The sequence below is a fragment of the Chiroxiphia lanceolata genome, chromosome 2, assembly GCF_009829145.1.
Source record: "Chiroxiphia lanceolata isolate bChiLan1 chromosome 2, bChiLan1.pri, whole genome shotgun sequence".
NCBI classification, from domain to species: Eukaryota; Metazoa; Chordata; class Aves; order Passeriformes; family Pipridae; genus Chiroxiphia; species Chiroxiphia lanceolata.
Window position 1 is genome coordinate 16,623,716 of NC_045638.1, and position 21,944 is coordinate 16,645,659.

The 21,944-nt window shown below is 43.8% G+C and overlaps 1 protein-coding gene across 3 annotated transcripts in view; it reads right to left on the minus strand.

The window, feature by feature from the left end:
• NHS (NHS actin remodeling regulator) overlaps nucleotides 1–21,944 on the minus strand; it is a 260,180-nt gene that overhangs the window by 38,237 nt on the left and 199,999 nt on the right. Inside the window, exon 1 of one of the 3 annotated variants that reach the window (XM_032678921.1) lies at nucleotides 12,526–12,622. The exons of the other annotated variants lie outside the window; for them this stretch is intronic. Coding sequence (XP_032534812.1) covers nucleotides 12,526–12,547 — 22 coding nt within the window. The 5' untranslated portion in view covers nucleotides 12,548–12,622. Of the gene's footprint in view, nucleotides 1–12,525; nucleotides 12,623–21,944 lie in introns of those variants that run through there. 3 annotated transcript variants of the gene reach the window in all.

The window sequence follows — 21,944 nt, forward strand, 5'->3', positions numbered from 1 at the left end:
AACAGATAGGCTCCTCACTGATTCTGAGTACAAATAAGCCTCAGAGAGCTCTGAAGAGTCCTCTAGCAGCACCTGTCCCCCTCTGTTCACTGTGGAAAGACCTCCAGTGTGAGGACCTTGGTGCCCTTTCACCACCAGGCACCAAGAGGGGAGATATCACCTTTACAGGGGAGTAGGGCTGCCTACTTGGAAACAAATGTAAGTTCACAAAGCTATGGATGGGTTCCCACATTCAGTTGTCGAATATATTTAATGACAAAGTAAAAAAAAATTGGGCCACAGACAGGCAAGCCACCAAGGCATAAGGGGAGTTTTATCTTAAAAGGTGAAGCATCACCTGAGAAACTGAACAAAATATATTAATTTTTATGAAGAGAGGCATAAACACACTCATAAACATGACACAATAAGCTGGACCAGGTGTCAAATTTTGTTGTCCTTGCTCTGTCCTTTCTGAGTCATGGATGTGCCTGACTTCTCTAGACCCTCCAGTTGTGCCAGGACTGGCCCTAATTACCTCCCTCCCACTTCACTGCTTTCTCATGTCTGCCTCTCTTCTTTCTGTATGGATTTTACAAGTGGTGTTGAAAAAATGAAGTGCTGGAAGAGGTGCCAGACTACTCTAGAGGCTGAGATGCTATACATGCTGAACAGCGGAAGGCAGACAACACCCACGGATATAGTGCAGCCCTGATCTGGCAGGATGGTGTCTGCAGGGGGGGGAAGGTGGCAATCAGTCTTCACATCTTATCAACTCCCATAGCATCTGCCAGCACAGGCAGAGGGGAAGCCACCCCAGCCAACATTTTTTTTTATTTTGTGGATATTGTTCATAAAGTCAGAGACATTTTACATAGAAATACAGATCAGTTCCCAGCCATCTGCTTATTTCTATGTAGTGTCTAAAGTATCATAAGGGTGTTACAGAGAATATGCAAACAAGGTCTTACCTCTGCTGCTGAGATTAACATATAACCAAAAAAAAAAAAAAAAGAAAATACAGGAGTTTGTATTTATATGCAGTGAAAAGCAAAGAACTGAGAGTATTTTCAAATGGTGGTTGCCTGGGCTGCTGTTGTTTGGAGATGGAGTTTGGCCTGGTAGATGGATATGCTAGCACATCTCCGCTCTAGCCTGGGGAAAGTTACCTGCTGGCCTTCAACAGCCATCTCTTGTCCTGCCAGGGACCTCCTCACCTTTTCTGTGTTCTTTCTACTTGTGTGTCTTAAGAGCAGAAATCACCTTTTTATGCTAAGCATTTGCACATACAATAATAGGCTGTGCATTTCATGTGCTACTCCAGTAATACCACATTGGTGAGTTTCTTTAGTGTTTTACAGATAAAAGTAAGCTTTCTTATTCCTGGTAGGGCATGCTACGAACCTTTGCGGGTGAGCTGTGGTTTGTATTCCCCAGGCTGCAGTTTTGGACCCACAGGCCCCTGCAGCACAACCAAGCTTTGCCATTTACAAGCAGCTCCAAAGCACTGCACTGGATAAATAATGGGTGGTTTATTACTCAGAATTAACCTGCCATGGTCAGTATAGAAAAAAGAGCCAGCCTGGTGTCCTCGTTGATTCTCAGCAGAATCCAGTCCCACATGGCACGGAAAGACACATGAATTCACCGATCATCTGCCAGATTCATTATTGCTCAAAGTTTTTTAACTACTGCATTTAAATACAGCTAATTCTGATAAATTAAGATTGTTTCACTGACTTGCCAGTTCAATAATTTCATCTTTGTGTTTATTCACATTAGTAAGTATTGATTTCCTGTGGGATGCAGTACATTTTCTCTCAGTGAGTGAGGGTGGGATCTACTTGGCAAAGTTTTTGTTACACAGTTATTTCTGAAGTTTGGGTATTGGCCTACTTAACATACTTCGATTGTAGCCAAAAAATGGGTTTCTGTGCAACAGAACAGAAGAAAAAAATATCTAAAAAGTGAAATCACCACTTAGCTAAGAAAATGGCATTAGGCAAAGATTCATTTGAATGTTTTTCATTTGGGTTATCCTTTTTTCCATCTCTTAACACCCCGATTCTTTTTGTCTTTATAATATTTGCACAATAGCAATAGTTTACAAATACTGCAATGCTTCTCCACTCTCCAAGGGCCAGAGCGGTCTCCATACAGTTAGTACAACTCGTCCTATTTTCAGCAAACTGTTACATGTATTTCTAGGATGGAAAAGCTACAGCCAAAATTGAGCCTATCAAAAGAAAATATCTAAACTTTGAAGATTCTCATTTAGATTCATAAAACAACTTGTTTTGCAGACACTTCTACAGGACAGTGCAATAATTTTCAAGGCTTTAAGAAATCCCAGTTCTATCACTACTTAAGTTACAGACACATCCATAATGAGTTATGACTAAGGGAAATATTTGCTAAAGGGATAGCTAGAAGACAATCATCTTCCTTCCCCTTTGATGCCCTTCTGTGGACACTCATTGAGTGTAGGATTATGTTGCTCCAAACGTACTGCATCCAGAACAAATCAATGATAAACGAAGTGCCACACATCACTCACAGAAATAAGTCTTGAAAGAGGATGGTGGGCAGAAAACCCTTTCTCACCCCATTCATGAACCACTGAGACAGATATGTGCCCAAAGCTGAGCTTATTCACATAATCCCCAAGATAATTTTTGTATTCAGAAACTCTTTATTTTGATGGCAAATGAAATCAATTTGTTGCCTACCACAGAAAGCACAGCTTCACAACAGAACTATCACTGCCTAGCTAGTGATGATTCATCCCAGCAAGAGAAAAATGTCTCTTTCTCCAGCCAACTCCATGCTCAGCCCAGGCTCCCCATGAGGTGAAGCCCCATCAAACTACAGCTCTAAATTTTCCAGACCTGCTTTTCAGATGTTATCATTCCCTACCATGTTGATGGGGGCACAGATTATCAGGTAATTAATTCTCTTTTAACGTCATGAAACCAGGAAGGCTTGGGGCTAGCTGTCCATCAAGTACATATCTCAGCAGTACCTGACATTTCCAGCCAGGTGCCTATGTAACATAACAATGGGTTTAAGATTACAGCTCATAATGACCAGAGTTCATAGAATCACAGAATCACAGAATCACAGAATACGCCAAGTTGCAAGGCACCCACAAGGATCATCGAGTCCAACTCCTGGCCCTGCATAGGATCCTCCCCAGGAGTCACACCACGTACCTCAGAGTATTGTCCAAATGCTTCTGGAACTCTGTCAGGCTTGGTGCTGTGAACACTTCCCTGGGGAGCCTGTTCCAGTGCCCAACCACCCTCTGGGTGAAGAACCTTTCTCTAATATCCAACCTAAACCTCCCCTGACACAACTTCAGGCCATTCCCTTGGGTCCTGTCACTGGTCACCACAGAGAAGAGATCAGTGCCTGCCCCTCCTTTTCCCCTCACGAGGAAGTTGTAGAATGCAATGAGGTCTCCCCTCAGTCTCCTCCTCTCCAGGCAGAACAGACCAAGTGCCCTCAGCTGCTCCCCATGCAGCTTCCCCTCAAGGCCCTTCACTATCTTTGTTGCCCTCCTTTGGATGCCCTCAGTTTAATATCTTTCTTATACTGTGGTGCCCAAAACTGCACACAGTATTCAAGGTGAAGCCTCACCAGTGCAGAGCAGAGGAGGACAATCCCCTCCCTCGACTGGCTGGCGATGCTTTACCTGATGCTCCCAGGACACGGTTGGCCCTCCTGGCTGCCAGGGCACTGCTGACTCATATTCAACTTTTCATCAATCAGGACCCCCAGGTGCCTTTCCATGGCACTGTTCTCCAGCATCTCATTCCCCAGTTTGCACATCTGGGGTTGCCTCATCCAAAGTGCAGAATCCAGCACTTTCCCTTGTGGTTGGTGATTGCCCAGTTCCCTAATTTGCTGAGGTCTTTCTGCAGGGCCTCCCTGCTTTCAAGGGAGTCAACAGTTCCTCCCAGTTTTGTGTCATCTGCAAACTTGCTTAGTATCCCTTCTGTGTCCTGTGTCCAAGTCCTGTGTCCAAGTCATTTATGAAGATGTTGAAGAGCACAGGGCCCAAGATGGAGCCCTGTGGAACCTCAGTAGTGAGAGATTACCAGTCTGTGTTACCTCAGTCAGTGTTACCCTCTATGGTCAACCCCTGAGCCAATTGCTTACCCACCACATGATGTGTTTATCCAGCTGTGGGCTGGACATTTTGTCCAGAAGGATCCTCTGAGAGACAATATCGAAAGTTTTACTGAAATAAAAAAAAATTATATCAGTTGACTTCCCTTGATCAACTAGGTGGGTTACCTTGTCATAAAAGGAAATCAGGTTTGATAGGCAGGACTTTTGTAAGAGTGGTTTAGGTGGGAAGAGACCTTAGAGATCATCTAGTTCCAAACCCCCTGCCATGGACAGGTTGCTCAGAGCTCCATTCAGCCTGGCCTTGAACACTTCCAGGGATGGGGCATCTCTGGGCAACCCGTTCCAGTGTCTCAGCACCTCACAGTAAAGAATTTCTTCCTAATATCTAATCTAAACCTGTCCTCTTTCCACTTAAAACAGTTGCCCCTTGTCCTGTCATGACAGACCTTGGTATTATAAGCCCCCTTTACATACTGAAAGGCCACTATAAAGGCTTCCTGGAGCCTTTTCTTATCTGGGCAGCACAACCCCAGCTCTCTCTGCCTGTCCTGTCACGGGAGCTGTCCCAGCCCTCCCAACAGCTCCATGCCTCCTCTGGACCCACTCCCACAGCTCCATGTCTGTTGTGCTGAGGGCCCCTGGGCTGGACTGCACCGCCACTGGGGTCTCACCAATGCAGAGGACAGGAGGAAGTGGTCTGTCCTCAAGATCCTGTGAAATGTGGGCAGCACTGTTAAGTCCCACAGAGGCCTTCCTCTCCTGAAGCTGTGCTGGCTGTGACCCATGACTGTGTTTCATACTAGCAATCTTCCACTTGGACTAGATGATCATGGTAGGTCTCTTCCAACTGAAAATATTCTATTCTATTCTATTCTATTCTATTCTATTCTATTCTATTCTATTCTATTCTATTCTATTCTATTCTATTCTATTCCATTCCATTCCATTCCATTCCATTCTATTCTATTCTATTCTATTCTATTCTATTCTATTCTATTCTATTCTATTCTATTCTATTCTATTCTATTCTATAGTCTAATTCTAACTCTAATTCTGTTCTGTTCTACCCTACCCTATTCTAAGCTATTCTTTCTACCAACATGAGACAGAATGGCCACATTTCATGCCTCTAATTTTATACCTAAGCTTCAAATTCATAATATCTCACAGTCTGACAACTCACTGCATGCAGGAACTCTTTAGATAGAGTTGGGAGGTCGTGAGCTGATACAAGGCAGTGCATTGTGCGCATGAGGTAATGAACCTATGAAAATAATTCAGGGTCTAGCTAACTCTGGCTGTGTTATTTGGGGTCATTCCCTGCTCGCAAACTACAAAGCTTCTTCAGGTTTTAATGCAACAAAATGACCTCTGTCTTTACACAGTATGTTATACTGGCAAAGTGGCTGCAGCTATGCTGACAGAACTGCATTTTAGCAGTCAGTCTCCTCCTTGCACTCCCATATTCTTCAAAAAGATTATGCTGATAAATGGCAGTAATGGCTTTGTGGCTGCACAGTTTTATGGGTCAAAGATAACACTCTTTTCAGATCTTTGTCCCATACCTTTGCACAAGCAGAAATGAGTAGTGAAGAAAATGAGCTTGTGTTCATTCAGACTTGTTATGGGCAACACAACCTTTTACATTCAGACTACATGAAAGAAATTTTAAAGTGTGGGGCACTACAGTTTTTACTCTTAGCTTCATTGACTGCAATTTCTCCACCTTGAGCTTCCTCACTTGACCTACTGAGTAAATGCTTCTTCACAGGAAATAGGAGTTTTCACCCAGCAAAGCTGAAACCCTTTTCATGGGATCACAAGCTCTTCAGGGTTGCTTTGTTTGCCAAATCCTATTCTGATAGCCCACAGACTACAATTTATAATAGAAATAAAGTTTATTGCATCTCTTGGAGGTACCACCAACTGCACAGTGCCTCTGTTTAAACAGCTACCAGAATATGAAGGCAGGGCTCTGCCTGACTCCAAAGAAGTTTCCAGTAATACCATGGAGACTTAACCATGATGCTGGTATGGGAAACAACCTGGGACTCGCAGGCTGACTAGGTCATGGAATCACCTTCCTTCAGAGAGGATCAGAGACTGCAGTGAGGCCAACCCCAGGGCAGGATGACTGGTTTGGAAAACAAGCAAGGCCGACAGAAAGGATCAGGGCAGAGAAGATGGATTCCTAAAAGTTACCAGTAGGTGTTATGAAGAGACACCATAGAAAATGCAGAAGAAAAACTGCATGAAATGTAAAAATCACACATGTAGTTCAGTAGAAATGCAGTGCAAACTCAGAGAATGGGCCTGGAGTAAACCAGACTCATACATCAGCCAGCCTTTGAATAGGCTAAACACTTTATGATACATTTATGCAGTGATGTACAACTTACAGGCTTATTTATTTTTTAATTTTGCCTCATATGAATAGACACCTGGCACTGCCAAGGCAGAAAGGGACAGTCATATATTGAAATAGAACAACTCAAGACGTAAGATTTTATCAAACCTGGGAGAACCAGTTTCCCCTCAGGTATTTGCTGAACTCCTTCAACATCAAAAGAGTGATAAACTATGAAATGCAGGTTAGGATGTAAGATAGGATAGTCCTGGATTGCTCCAAAGAACCAGAACTGGGCCTTCAATAAGTGCCAGACCTGGGGATCTGAAGACACATTTCCAGGATGAAATGTGTACAGCATCCTTTTCCCAAGGCACTGCTAGACCCAGACTGTAGACACTGATCCAGTGATTGAGCCTCTGCTCTGGCAAGTCTTGAAGCTTACAGCAAATCCAAAGGTTTGGACTGGACTATAGCCTTGCAGTTGTGGAGTTGTCTGACACCAACATCACATGTCCATGCACATTACAGGAAGAGAAAGAAAGCATATTACTGTTTGTGCAAGTTGAATTTGAGGAGTCTATCATTTAAGCACTGCACACCTTATGTTTAAGTCTATTCAAGGTATTACAGTAATTTTTCTCATATTACAGCTGCAGCATTTCCAATGTACTCTGCCTTCCCAAAATGCTCATTAACCTGGGCCTCCCAAATCACATCTGCTCTTCCCTGCCATTCAAACTGTGCTGGTGCAAGTCAAGTCCCTTTCTTACAGATAATGAAAGAATATCTTGAGAATAAAATTTAGTCACCAGAAACCTGGGAGGAATTCAGTTCAGCAGGGAAGTAAAACCATTTGTTTTGATGAAACTGACATACCACCAAATCTTTTTATGTTGTTATATGACACACTCACTGTTTCACAGTTAATTGAAAAAGCTATAAAGTCACAGAATTGTTCTGATCTGTAGTAAAAATACAACCATGTGCTACAATTAAGTTCCTAAACCACTGATGAACAGGCTATAATAATTATTGCAGGCTTGGCTCAGCATTTGGAGTTAGACATTGAAAATAAAAAGGCTTTGGTAGGATGGTGCTGAGAAGGAGTCTGGGACAAATTAAGTGCAAGGGAAAATTGATCCTTCCCTTACCATCCTGCCTTACCACGCTCATATTTGAAGCAGGAAGTCTGGAGCAGAGCTATAGCAAGGTGATAGCACAAAGCACTCACTGGCCTTGCTGCTGGCCAGTGACACAGCAGAAACCCTAGGAGACAGGTATGGGATATCAGCTGGGCCAGGGCAGGCTCAGGGCTGCAGGGTATCAGGAGCACAGTAGGCAAATCCCTTCAAGGTCTGCAAGTGCTACCACAGCACAGGCAGTGGATAACACCTTATCAGCAGGCCACATTATTGAATAGCAATAACGTTCCATAATAACTAATTAATGTTACATACAGACCAGACATTTAAAAGAGAGAAAGTGCTATAGCTTTTCCTTCATCAAACTGCAGCACTGAGGTTGAGTTTTACTCATCTGCTGGACTGGCACAAGAGCCAGGACCTTCCCTTTGGCAGCTATGGGTTGAATCAAGCTGTCACCTCCCCCAGCTCTATGGTGCCATTACTTTTGTGACCATCCTGCCTGGACAGCAAGCTCTGGTGCATTTGGATATCCCACACTCAACCCTGAGATGTTATCAGCTCTTGCTCCCCAGTGGGGACCCGTCTCTGCAAAAGGTCTCAGCAGCACCCACCTTGGGCAGGGTTCACACCTCCCAGGAAAGCACTCACTCCTCCCACAAAGGCTCCTTGGCATGCCCAAGACCCTGGGAAACCTCAGGAAAAGTTTATTTTGGAAGGTTCCATAACGTGGCCATGGTCAGATCTCTACCCCTCCCACTTTTCTTCTGTACCAACAAGGGGACATATCTGTGTCACTCCATGTCAAGCATGTCGCCTTTTCATTCATAAAAGGCAGCCTGTATCTTTAATCACTTTGCCAGATAATAGGAAAGAAACAAGCACTTGATTGTCTGTGTTATCAGACACTATTGGAAAAGTCTAGATAAGGATGCTGAACAACCTTGGCTTATTAGTATTCCACATGCAAACGCTTCCCCATAATCCAGAGTCATCTGTATCCCAGCAACCCTTTAAATTTCATTCTCACTGAATTGCCAGATCTTTATCAAAATATAATTACAGTCTTAATTTGGATGATAAATTTTGATTGCTTATGCTGTGCCAAAAAAAATAAAAATCGTCAGGTACATGAGAAATGAGGTACAACTGTGAGACATGAATCTGCATATTCTGACATTGGTGCATCACCTTTCCTCTTATCAGAAATTTGTTAGCTAGCAGTGAGGTTAGGTAGGGGTAAATAGGCAGGGACATGAAAAAAAGTCTTCTGATGCCATCAAATGAAATTTGCACTAAAAACAGGGAGGAATTTGAAATCTGCAGTTGCATACGAAGATTATCACAATTACGAAGATTATACACTATTATCATTATGAGGTGAATCATATGCAGCACTGCTGTTCAAATCTGGAAGAAAACACTAGTTCTTCCTGAAACATGAAGAGATTGTGCAGAAGTCACCTTTTCTCCCACTGCCTTCTCCTTGCTGCCTTCAATCGCTGGCAGAAAACAGCACAGTGCTTTATAGTTATATCCAGATTACATAGATTTTTCCAAAACAAGTAGCCTCAAAAAAGTATCCCAGCGGACTATAACCACTGCCTGCTCCACCAAGTGAGCCCAAAGGAAAGGAGACAGCCCTGCAAACAAGCCATGGAGGTTACCTAGTTTCTGACTTAACAGACTACAGCAGTCCAAACCTACTTCAGTTTTACCCTGTTGAAATGCCAGGGGGGAAATATAATTACTCAGAAGACAATGGTATAAATGCAATTAGACATCTGACCTTAGTGTTTCTTGGTCACATGCATAGAGTTGAACTCATTGCTAAATTTGGGAAGTTCTTCTTTTCCTCCTTTCCCACAAACACACTCACACTGAGCTATTAGTGCTTTCTCAGCATCCCTGATAAGGATTCTTTCCTAGGACAGATGTGATCTCATCCCTTGAAAATTATTTCCTTGCCTCCTGTGGGAGCTTTTAGCACCCAGCCTCAGTCCTCTTTATCTACTTCTGTAACTTTGATTACGATGGCATGCACCAGAAAATGCCTCTTTGACACACCTGTTAGCTTGAATTCACTCTCATGGAGTGTATGTTGTCCTCCCCTGAGAAGACCATGAAAGATGAGAACAGCGGAAACAGTAAGTAAATTCTACCACAAAAACATACAGAAGAATTACAATGTAGATTGAAAGTCTTACTGTATCACAGTTACAGTATGAAAAATGTGCTTCCTCGTGAGCAGTGGTCGACTACATCACTCAAGTGAAGTCTACTTCCCTGATGGTTCACTGCCCCAGCCCTCTCCAAGAGACCACTCCAAACCAAATGCAGTTTTGTTCAGAGCCTGGTGTAAGCAAACACGAAGCTGGTAAGACACAAAGTTCACTGAAGTCCAGAAAGATGCCGCAACATCTGCAATCATGTCTGTGCACTGGTTCCCACTCCCTAACAATCATGTCCATCCCTGACACATCAGTAGCACTTTTGCTGACAGTTAGCAGCACAAGGTTTTACAGCTGAATGGGCTCAGGCACTGAACCGTTCTTGTCCCTTTGGTGGTAGGAGCTCAATGGGGCTAACTAATATTGCAGTAGAAATGGAGGGCAGGAAGGAACCATGAGAGAATTGTCTGGTCCATGACTTTTCCAACTCTGAAACACAGCTAAAATTAATAGCAAATTCGGCAGCCATCTCCTGACACAGAAGATGCTTCCTATAGTGAATTTTGACTGATATGTGACTGAACCTGTCCTAAAAATGCCAAAATGCAAAGCCAAGCGTAATTCCACTGCTCTAAAGTGGACTAAGTATTTTTAGTTCACCCCAATTTTATTATTCTTATTAGGCTTTAAAAAGCCTATAAGAAGGGCATCCTATAAGCTCCATAGGAGCCTGTCCCAGTGCTTTATTCCTCTTTGCACTTGGAGAGGTCTTCCTAACCTTCCCTGCTGCAAAGTCAGCTGGCTCCTAAGGGGGAAAGCTGCAGAAGCGGGCATGCCCTCTGCAGTCACATGCAGCTCCCCTCTTCTTTGGGTATCAGACTCAATCTCTAGTGCCATAAATTTGCAACTTCTCACCTCAGATGAACTGAGCTGAGACAAAAAAGCCTATTGCCATGGCCCAAAAGCCAGAACTAGTTTTCACTCCAGGTTGGGCAGTGGGAATATCTGGGCCCCTAAAAGAGGAGGATGAGTTGCTCCTTACTCCAGATGCACATTTCTTTGCCCTCCTAAAAATGCATTAATTTCCTGCTGGTGAAGGGTGCCATGCTAAAATCACAGGAAAACAAAGTTGTCTATCCACAGCAGCAGATTCAGCCTGGCACTAGAGAGATGGAAAGCTTCCATATGCCATGGTGACTAGTTCAGTACAGCCTGTTAACCATTCCCTCCACCTGCCAGGCACACTGCTCCCACATAAGTACTATCAGTGAAGGCAAGCATACATCTGGATGAAAACCACAGTGATAAGAACATGCCATTTTTAAAGCCTAGCTTTTATCTCTGAGTTACATGTTCCAACACTAAGGCTAATGTTGAGAAGACTGGCAGAAGAGGTTGCCAGATTTACTCTTCCTCTGCACCATGGCATGTTGCAGGGGGAGGAGTTCAAAATGGCCCCTGTGACGGCTGCCAGCATCTTCACAATAGCTAGTAAAAGAGGGGCTTGTTCCTCCCAGCTATTCTTCAGTAAGAGCTTTCTCAAGGGGAGCAATGGATTCCTCAACCCTTCATCAACAGCAGGAACTTCCTGAAGGAACATTTCTTATTCAGAAGATATCAAAATGTTCCATTTCTATTCAGACTCTTTCATTCTTGAGCCCAGATCCCCCATATTTGAGCTCACAGTTGTCATGACAGACTACCAGAAGGTCTGTGGCTATCACATGCACATCCCAAGTTCCTAGTAAGCAAAATTGTGGTCTGGCTTCTTCAGCTATCTTGAGTGTTTTCCTGGGTGAAAATACAAGCAAGTCTCACCACTGGGAAATGGGAGCCCATACAGAAATATTATAAGCCTTCCATAGCCAAGTGGACTCTTGGCATTACACCCTCTGCCTTTGCACCAAGCAGCATCACAACAACCACAAACCCAAACTGTACCAGTGATACCGGTAGCTGAATACTTGAAACTATAAACTGCCATTTTGGCTAAGACATTTTACCCTTGACAACCTTATTTATCTAAAAATGGCTTGATTACTTCTGCTGATTCCAGGAACCAGAGACAGAATAACCCTCTGTGGTGCTGACTGTCCACAGTGCAGTCTGGCAGCCCACTGATTTCTATGGAAGACAGCAACAGGGCAAGTGCAGGGGAGGGAGCAGCACGCAAGTGGTTAATGCATGCCATGAAGAACTATACATACATATACTGTCTCATATAGCCAGAATCTCTTATGTTGACATTTTCCATTCACTTCCACTGGAACTAAAATGCTCATAATAAAAATCTGGCAATCAAAAGCATAGAATTTGTCACCAAAGAAAAATCATTTCTAGCTATATAGTTGACCAGAAGTCTTTCTGCCTCTTACAAGCAACATTAATGCCATCCATTATAGCAACAAATGCCAGCCAAGTCTCCTTCTTTCCACCTGTGATTTTAAAAGTACATTTCCCATGCAGAATGCTGTGTGCTTGGCAACCTCTGCATCTCCCCTCCCGATGAGTAGCAGAAATGCTACATGCTAAACTCTCTCATGGATTCCCACATTAGAGAAAAATTCTCAAACTACCCAGGAAAAACTTCAAAAAAGCTGCAAGGTATTTAACAAACCAGAGGCAATAGCAAAAGTCAAACCCTCAAAACAGAGAGAAAGAGAGAGAGAAAGAAAGAGAAAGAAAAGAAATGCCCTCTGCTTGACCCAAAATAACAGAACAGTTCTGCATAGGAAAGAAAATGAATTACCATCGTGGGGACCCTCAGTCATTTAGAGTCTCCAGTCAAGGCTGAGAGCCATTCTGAGACTGCAGGTTTTCCTCTAACTTCACTCCCCAGCTCTGCGAGGAACCAGTTAAAAATGACATCACTGCTCATACTACCCTCCTCCCCCTCCCCATTCACTTGCTAAAAAAGCTGAGGCTGCTCCTCTCCCCCTGCATTGGCTCCAGATTTGGTCCTCACTTCTCCTCGACAAGTTCTCTGTCTGCAGTTGACTGTGCAGATCCGTGTCAGTGCGGGACGGAGGATGAGTTTCTATGCGCTCTTAGAGCATCCCCACTGGCACCCACTTGAGAAATAAAATAGCCTTTCCATTAAGAAATCAGAAGAGGTCTAACCTCGCGATGTATAATGCATTACACAACCAGCTCTACAGAAGGCAGACAGTCTTCCTCTTTGAAGCAGGAGGGAGAGAGAGACCCCCCAAGGGGTTCTGCATTTTGTCTCATCTTCCTCAGAGGAGAAGACCCTCTCTGTGGTTTGCTGCTGCATCCTCCTTGCATTAGGACTGCAATCTATCTTTCTTTTTTATTTCCCTCCCCCCAAGTGTGACATCATCAGACACCAACTCCACTTCTGTAATAAAAAAGGATCCCAAGCAGAGCTACCTGGTACGAGGTCATCTGGAGGACCCAGGCGATGCTGTCTCCTGAACAACTGTCGCTTCTTACAAAATACTATGCTCTTACACAGTGTTATCTGGATTTAATAACCCTGCGCTTGCTGCAGACCAGGAGACCCAGCTGCAGGGTGAGATCAGTCTCGTTTCTATCCCCTCAGGCTCCACCGGCATCACCAGCAAGCAGGTCCCTCTGGAATGCTCCCCTGGTACACACTATTCACCTCTCAACTCCGTTATTCCCCTCCTCTGACTGCTGGGAAGGATGCTGCAGCAAAATTCCTCGGCCAGCACTCCCATCCGTACAGAGCAGCCAGGCTGAGAGCACCCAGCACACACGCTTCCCAACACTCCTCCACTCTCCTCAGCCTTATCAGCATCACTGAAGGGGGCCTTCTACAGACACCCCTGCCTGGTGGCTGCAGGAGCCGGCAGCTCATGGCCAGTCGCAGCGCAGGGCCTGTGCCTTGCCAAGGGCACCCGCCACCTTATTTTCCCTTACCTGCGTTTTCTCTCCTGGGATAGTGCGGGGGCTTGTGCTGTGCCTGACCATCCCCGGCGCAGCCAGTGGGTACCAGAGCGGCTGGGGTGAGCCCCACCGCGGCCGCTGGGGCGAGGGATGGACGGCACCTCTCGGGATCGGCAGCCTTCCCTGCGCGCTCCCATGCTTGCAGCGGCAGCCAGCAGCGGCGGCAGCCACAGCACTGGCAGGAGAGAGGAGTCTGTGTGCACATGCATATGTATAACATATGCCTTCGTGTACCTGTTATATAGACACAGAGCTACATGATGGTATAAACACAGACGTGCGTTTTGGATCTCTTGCTACCAGCAATGCCGCAGACATATAAGATATTTTAAAAAAGTGAAAGGACTGATGGGATATGGAATTTAAAAGACGTGTGGATGTGGTACCTAGGGACATAGTGTAGTGATGGACCTGGCAATGGCAGGATTCAATGGTCAATGATTTGGATTCAATGATCTTAGAGGTCTTTTATAACTTAAAAGATTCCATGATCGTATGATACAACTGTATTAGCAAATGTGCTCAGAGTGGTTTGTGTGCTACCTGTCTACACAGTCTGCACACAAATATAACCCTTGCTGCAGTGTCGATTAGAGATGAGTATCTGACACAGGGCTGTAAAGGCTTCACAAAACTCATAGAAGCTCCTCTAAAAGGTGTAGTGGCATGTCACACACATGTCATGTAATGGTACTTCTTTGTAAGTTAGAAATGTCTTACATGGAGGAAGACTGGAAAAGTCAGCCATGAAACCCCATCAGCCCTCTGAATTAGGAACATGCTGGTGCATCAGGTCCCAGAGAAAATCCGTGCTAGAGACAGGAAGTCAGTGGGAAGTCAAAAGAAGTCAGTAAAAATCCTGCTTCAGGTTTTATTCATAACTCCCTCCCCCTTATTTTTCAGAGCTGTGTTTTGCACGTGGGCTGGTAACACATTCTTATCAAACACCAGAGCCCTTCTGAATGAGCCAGGGTTAAAAGCCTGACATCTCCTGTCGTCTGGGACAGAACAACTTTATACACTCATCAAAGACAGGATTTCCACTAGAGTCTCCCTCTCCATCTTTTAGCAAGTAGCCATGCAGGTCTTCCTTTCCACAGCCCTGCCAGACTGCACTCATCCTCTCTGGGCATGCAGAAGGTGCAGGTCTCTGGCACAGGAAGGTGTGAGCCTAAGACTGAGTGGACACCTGACGACTGGTGGACAGAGGTGTGGGACCATCTTTGAAGCTCTACCAGTGTGAACCTTCAGATATAGAAGAGCATGTCCTCTGCCATCACTCATTAATCAAAGCTCAGTTTTCTAACTGCTGTGGTAGGGATATCACAGTTGTTAGCAAAGGGGGATCCTACATACACATAGCAGCATCAATAACATCTCTGCAGAAACATTGATTATACATCATATAGTAGATTAAAAGACAAAAAAGAAGTGTGCCAATTCACCAGATAAATCCCTGTATTTCATTTCCAAATGAAGTGTTTGTTTAACCCAGCTTCCTAAGGAAAAAAGGCAAACTTGCTGCCACCAGTTCCCTGCATCCAATTCCCATAATTTTTGAGTTCCCTGCCCAAATTTGCCAGAATAATTTGATTATGTTCTATTTAATTAAGTACCTACAAATTTAAGGTGAAAAAAAATAAAAAACTTAATCAGTGCCACTCTCATTTAGGACAGCCAGGAAAAATTTCCACTGGGAACTCACTGGCTGACTGGCTCTGTGCTAGTGGCGGTCCCCTTGCCCTGAGAAAGGGGAAGAGTGTCCTCTGGCTTTTCTGAAAAGGTAGAAAGTGTTTCAGAGAGTAAAGAACAAGTCTACAAATCTGCAAGAAGTCCTTACTTTTTCGTTTTCTTTGGTTAATGTGACAATTTTTTTAGTGTTTCTGTTTTCCTAAGTCTTCTTGTCATGGATCCGCACTTTGGAGCTCAAATGCCAGGGATTTCATCCCCTGAAGAAACCTTTTAACATGCCCTTCTCATTTTACTTTGGTTCTCCTAAGTAATGGCATTGTTTTAATCGGCCAGGAACATTCATAGACTGCTGGCTGGTTATAACAGCTCCCAGACCTGACAAGTTCCATTCTCATTCCTGGTTGTGAGATGTTTTTTCAGGAAAGCAAACAAACTCATTCCTGTAAGAAAGAACAGGCAAGCAAAGCGTGGGATTGGGGGGTGGTGGAAAGAACCCAACAGAAATAAATTAGGGCTGAAACTACATCCAGAGCTCCAAAAACTCCCAAAGAGGCAGAAATTCTTCTAGTCAGAAGAGAGAGAAGCTTGCCCAGCTCTCCCATCATTTTCCCTCCTATTATACTGATATTATCTAACCATTCTACTTGGTGATTGCAGATTGTTTTGAGTATTTGGGAGACCGAGCTGAAGATCATTGCTCAAATTAATGAGCACCAAGTAGCAGCATTGCCCTAATATATACATATAGCTTGGGGTACCTCCAAAGCAAATGGGGCAGAATATGCTCCATATTATATGAATTGACTTGACAAATGCACCTTGTTCAGAATTTCCACTATCTTCTCTAATCTAGTACTATGCCTCCCACAAGCACAGTTCAGCAAATGTATTTTATCATATAAATGGGTGTTTCCCATTTTGAGAATCCTTCAGAGATAAGATGAGAGTCCTGGACTACTTTCCTGCTCTGACCAGTCTTTAAATGCAGTGAAGTCTGACAACAGACATGAAGAAGTCAGCAGATGAATGTCACACATCTATATCCTCTGCTATTTTTAACATTACAGAGTGTACTGAAAGGAAGAACGAAAAGTCCTCCTCTTTAATGATGTCCCTGAAATTTTTGAAAAAAATCTAAATTTCAATACTCTTCCATTGCAACCCAAACTATTACAAAGTAAATCAAGGTCACGGTTGTCTGTCACTTTCCCAGATTACTCTTGAGTAAAGACAGCCCTCAGCCAAATAATATCAGTCTAAACAGGAACTCAGCCTCTTCTGTTTCATTATCCCAGAGAGGTTTCAATTTCAAAGCTGACTTGGACCACATAAAAGTTAGCTTTTAAGCAGGAGCAGTATGAATATTTCTCCCTCCCCTCTATTTTACCTTCTCAAGGAAAGAAAGAAGAAAATAAGACCCAGTGCTGGTTCTGCTGACCTGACACAAGAGGAGGAAGCAGAACACCATGGCATTCCTCTGAGAGGAAATCTCAGTGCCATTATTTCATCATCTATTTTCCTTCCTGCTCCACTTGACTGCATGGTATCCTAAAAACAGGCTGTTCCAGCCTACTTCACCCATTTCAGAGGAGCTGGCCATCCTTGGCAGGGGCAGCTCCAAGCACCCCACCATTTGGCAACAAGAGGTGACAACTCAACTGACCCTGGAGATCCTTACTGGCATTACCTTTCTTATTCATAAGGTGCAGCTGGAGCAGGTCAAGAGGAGGGCCATGAAGATGATCTGGGGGCTGAAGCACCTCTCCTGCGAGAACAGGCTTAGAGAGTTGGGGTTGTTCAGCCCAGAGAAGAAAGAAAAGGCTCCAGGGAAACCTTCTAGCAGCCTTCCAGTACCTAAAGGGGGCGTACAAGAAAGCAGGAGAGGGACTTTTTCCAAGGGCATGTAGTGACAAGACAAGGGGGAATGTCTTTAAACTGAAAGAGGGCAGGTTCAGACTAGAAATTATTTACTATGAGGGTGATGAGGTACTGGAACAGGTTGCCCAGAGAGGTTGTGGATGTGCCATCTCTGGAAGCCTTCAAGGCCAGATTGGATGGGGCTTTGAGCAATGTGGTATAGTGGAAGGTGTCCCTTCCCAGGGTAGGGGAGTTGGAACTAGATGACCTTTAAGATCCCTTCTAGCCCAGGACATTTTTTGGTTTTATGATGATTCTATGAAATGTGAGAAATGGAGAAAAAAAGGACGAAGGAAAGAGAAATTTGGAAGGGAAAGACAAGAAAGGTACATTGCTTCCCATATACCTGCCATACATTTCAAATGGCAGACATACACTGGGCACATGATACAGCTTGCGTGTTTATCATGTCACTTTTGCTGCACTTAATTCACCACAGCTGGGTTTCATGTCCTCAGCAGGCAGTGACCTCAATGACAGTCATACGCCAAATTCCAGCCTCGAAGTCTTCATGCCAGGCTCCTTGTAATGGCTGGTTTTGACTTTAACATTCACCTTTTATGCTTTAAAACTCTTAAGGGAATAGCTCTAGCATAGGTATTCCCTTTTTCTTTTACTTGCCTGCCTGAAAGGCTGGGCTGCATTGCTGGTCTGTCCCTGTTTTGGCCTTGACAGACAGACCAAGGGCACTGCAGCCCTTTGACAAAATCTGGAAACAGAAGCAGGACAAGGAAGGGCCTATCTTGCTCTTCCCAGTTCCTCTTAACCGCAGCTTTTCCTGCCTGTTACTGCACATCCTGGTCCATGCTGTGCTGCACACTCTGGGGCTATGAAGTCAATGTTGTAAATTTAAGTAGCTCTTGGCACCAGGAAAGGAGATGCAAACTGGGGAGAAAGAGCACTAAAAAATAATTATACAATAAAAAATAATTATACTCTGATACAGAAAATTGAGTATATTTTGGATGTGCAGGGCTGAACATTTTGGAGGAGGCAGAAGGGGAAGCATCAGAGTTGGAGCAGTGGGGAGGGACAATGAAAGGCAGCAAACACACTTCAAGGTAATAATATCATCCCGAAAGCCTTTCATTTGCAGTAACTGTACTCTGGGCTGGTTTTCTAGCTGCCACCCACGTGTGATGTGCATTGCTTTATCACAAGCAACGCAGAACATATTGCAGATGCTCATAGCAATGGAAAATAAAAAAAGTAAAGTTTAAAAAAATGCAAATGAGAGTAACTAATAGCACACTCATGCCTAGAAGTGAGATTGTCAAAGCCATTCTGAAGGCTTCAGATATGTACTGCCCATCATGAAAACCACTTGGCTTTGTGAATCACAACTCCCCTCCTACTACACTAGGGTAGAGGAAGGCCTCTTGGCATTTGGGAGGTAAGTAAATTGTATTTCTAAGAGACAAAGCAGGTCATGTATTATTAAAATAATTAATAACTAGAAAGGAATGCAATACAACAAAAACAAATCTTGAGGTTTTTGGGGATAGCACTCAGCAGATGTCGCCACACAATGGAATTGGATTTTGCTATCAGGTCTCAGACCATTTCCCACACCCAGCCTCATACATAGGTGCCTTCATATGGCCAAGGACCCCCATTCTCAGTGGGTCCTCACTGAATATGATATTTAAACCAGAAAGCATCAGACTGATTGTCTTCTCATTGTGATTCTGTTTCTTATAGGGCTGCATCAAATAGCAGGCATCTTTCTCACACATCATAAAAAATATTTTTTCAAGGCTAAAATATCATTGACTCAGGGCCCTTTCATAACATCAGCTCATGAAGCACAATAATTCTGCTTGCTACAAGCCAGGCCTTTCTTCTTCAATTATATGCCCCATATACTCTCATTTCTTAAACCAGAATTAATGAGTGTCTGCTAAAAGATAAGTGCTGTTCTTCCATCAGTTTTGAAGTGTGCCTGTCATCATGGCTGAGCTCTGCCACTGGGAGGTAACTTTTGGCTGAAGCAGCTGTGAGGTGTGCTGCAAGCCTTGAGGACAACGTCACAGCTGTTCTGTCCTTCTTGGTGTCTGCTCCTTTTCTCCCCCAACACCCTCCTTTCCAGAAACAGGGCCCTAGCACACAAACCAGACAGCAAGGCTGGTTTGGGCAACCATTCTCATTTTCCCATACTTTTAGTATTTATTTCATAGAATCACAGCTTCATAGAATCATGGAATTGTTAGGGTTGGAAGGGACATTAAATATCATCTAGTTCCAAACCGGTGCTGTGGACAGGGACACCTTTCACTACACCAGGTTGCTCAAAGCCCCATCCAGTCTGGCCTTGAATGCTTCCAGGGATGTGGAGTTCACAGTTTCACTGCAGCTGTAGCAACAAAGCATTTTGGAGCTAACACTGGAAAAGCTTCCACAGCTGTGTCAGAAGATTTAAAAAAATTCCCTGGTGCTCCTTAGGCCAGTTTGGCTGCTCCAGCCTGTTATGACATGCTCACCTGAGGGAGAAAGTGGACCCTTTCTCTATACACTGCCATCCAAGCATGGGGGAATTCCATGGCAGCAGCACCATGACAGCCAGTGTCTTTTTCTCACTGCACAGAGAAGTCTTCCTGGCCCCATTCCCCTGTGCCTCCAAGCTACCTGGGTGCACAGCCCCTGGGTGGCTAATGAGAAATGACTCTCCACTCTGCCCCAGGCTGCCTAGCCACACTGGAACCAGGGGACAGGTCCCAAGTAAAGGCCACCAGAGCTACATCTGCTTGCAACTTGTTTATAACAGAGTAGGTCCTAAATATGCAGTATGTAGCTACCAATTACCAAAGTACTTGCTGGTAAAGATTATTACAGGTTTCTGCTCTTCCTATTGTGATTACAGGGTGCTGCTCAGCCACATACACACCCCATACAAGCACCTTTTAGCCTCATTTCCTACAGAAACAAGTGGGATGGAGTTACACCACCTGCTGAGTGCATGGCTGCACCTTCCTCTACCACCAGCCACCACAGCCCCCCTGGCCAACCCTGGCCAGATCCACACAGTGTAGGTTACACCAGGGTGCAAAATAACAATTCAGGACATTTATTTTTCTCACAGCTTGAAGAAAGTATGGGATTTTCCATGTCACCCTTACCTGGGAAAAAATATTCCCCCACGTCTGCAGCAGTGCAGTGACTGTAACGCTTAACCAGGAGGACAGGAGACACAGATGCAACTTTCCTCTCCTCAGAGGGATATGAAGCTGTATTTTCTACCAATGAGAACAGTGTCACCCACTGTGCAATACAGTACTGTGGCACTGGTCTTCAATACTGATCCTGGTTTGGTTTGGAGTTTCATAAACAAAGAAGAGGAAGCAAAACTTTCTACTCATCAGGACATAAAGATTCTTCCTTCTAGATTAACTAATACATCAAGCTGCGAAATAGAACTTGGATTGCCATGGAACCAAAAAATAAAATCTTGAACTGAATTTTGGGTCCTGTCCTGGGTGACACAGAAACTTCTTAACTGTTTACTATTCCCACTATCCCCTATGCTGCCCTGGAGTGACAGGGTGTGCAATCGATGCTTTGGGAGAATTAGGATGTGGTTTACAAGTCTCATAATGATAAAATATGTTGGACAAGTATCAATATATTTGTCTCGTCTTTTGTCTCCGAAAGCAGAATGAAAATGTTTTTAAATAGGAATAGGAATTGTACTAGTATAAATATTTTGGATTCATAATGTAACTTTCACTCTCAACTCAATAATTAAGAGATTTGTATATGTGGCTCCATCCATTTCTACGTAATCCAATAGTGCCTCAGCTGCTTTGCTATTTGGGTGCCAGCTGTAAAATAAGAATTGCAGAAAAGGATCCTCCCACTCACACTTCTTTTGCCCAACAGTGCACCACTCCCTTCATTTGTCTGAAGCCTTTGCTTAGCCACAGGTGACAGTGCTGGGGCTCTTAGAAGAACAGAGTTACACAAGCTTTATATTGTAACTATATTACGTTTATTGTCTCTCATTAGTGTTTCCATCCTTCCTGATCCTTTTTCACAAGATTTTCTTCTTGTTTATTTCAGAAGAACTACTGACTGTGTCATAAATATTGATGTTTGATTTAATGTATTTTGCTTTTAGCCTGGCAACTCTATATTTCTGCTTGCCAGAACTTTGCTTTTCAGACAGCTAGACACAGTTGTTATAATACAGACTAATAACTGCTGGAAAAGGCTGCAAGGTTCTGTAATGCAAATAGAAATATAAGTCACATTCAAGTAACCCAGTGCCTAAAATAGCAACCATGTCATTGTCCTAGCACAACAGGTATCTGAAAAGCCCACAAACCATCCAGCAAGAACTGCCCTATTCTGACCTATTAAAACAGGGCAGAACTGCAACAATCTCATAGTATTCATTGTGCACTTTACAGCAAGCTCTACCCATAAACCCAAATAACAACCTAGGGAACTATCACTCTGTACTGACTGCATTGGTACAAATCATTATTATTTACCTAATAATTATCACTTGATGGAAAAGAGTTGAGGAATGTAATTTTCAGTGCTTTACTTTCAGCGCTGCCTTCTTGCTTTGATATTGAGTTAAACCCTGAAGATATATCTGCTGAATTTTACTGACAAATTACATTCATC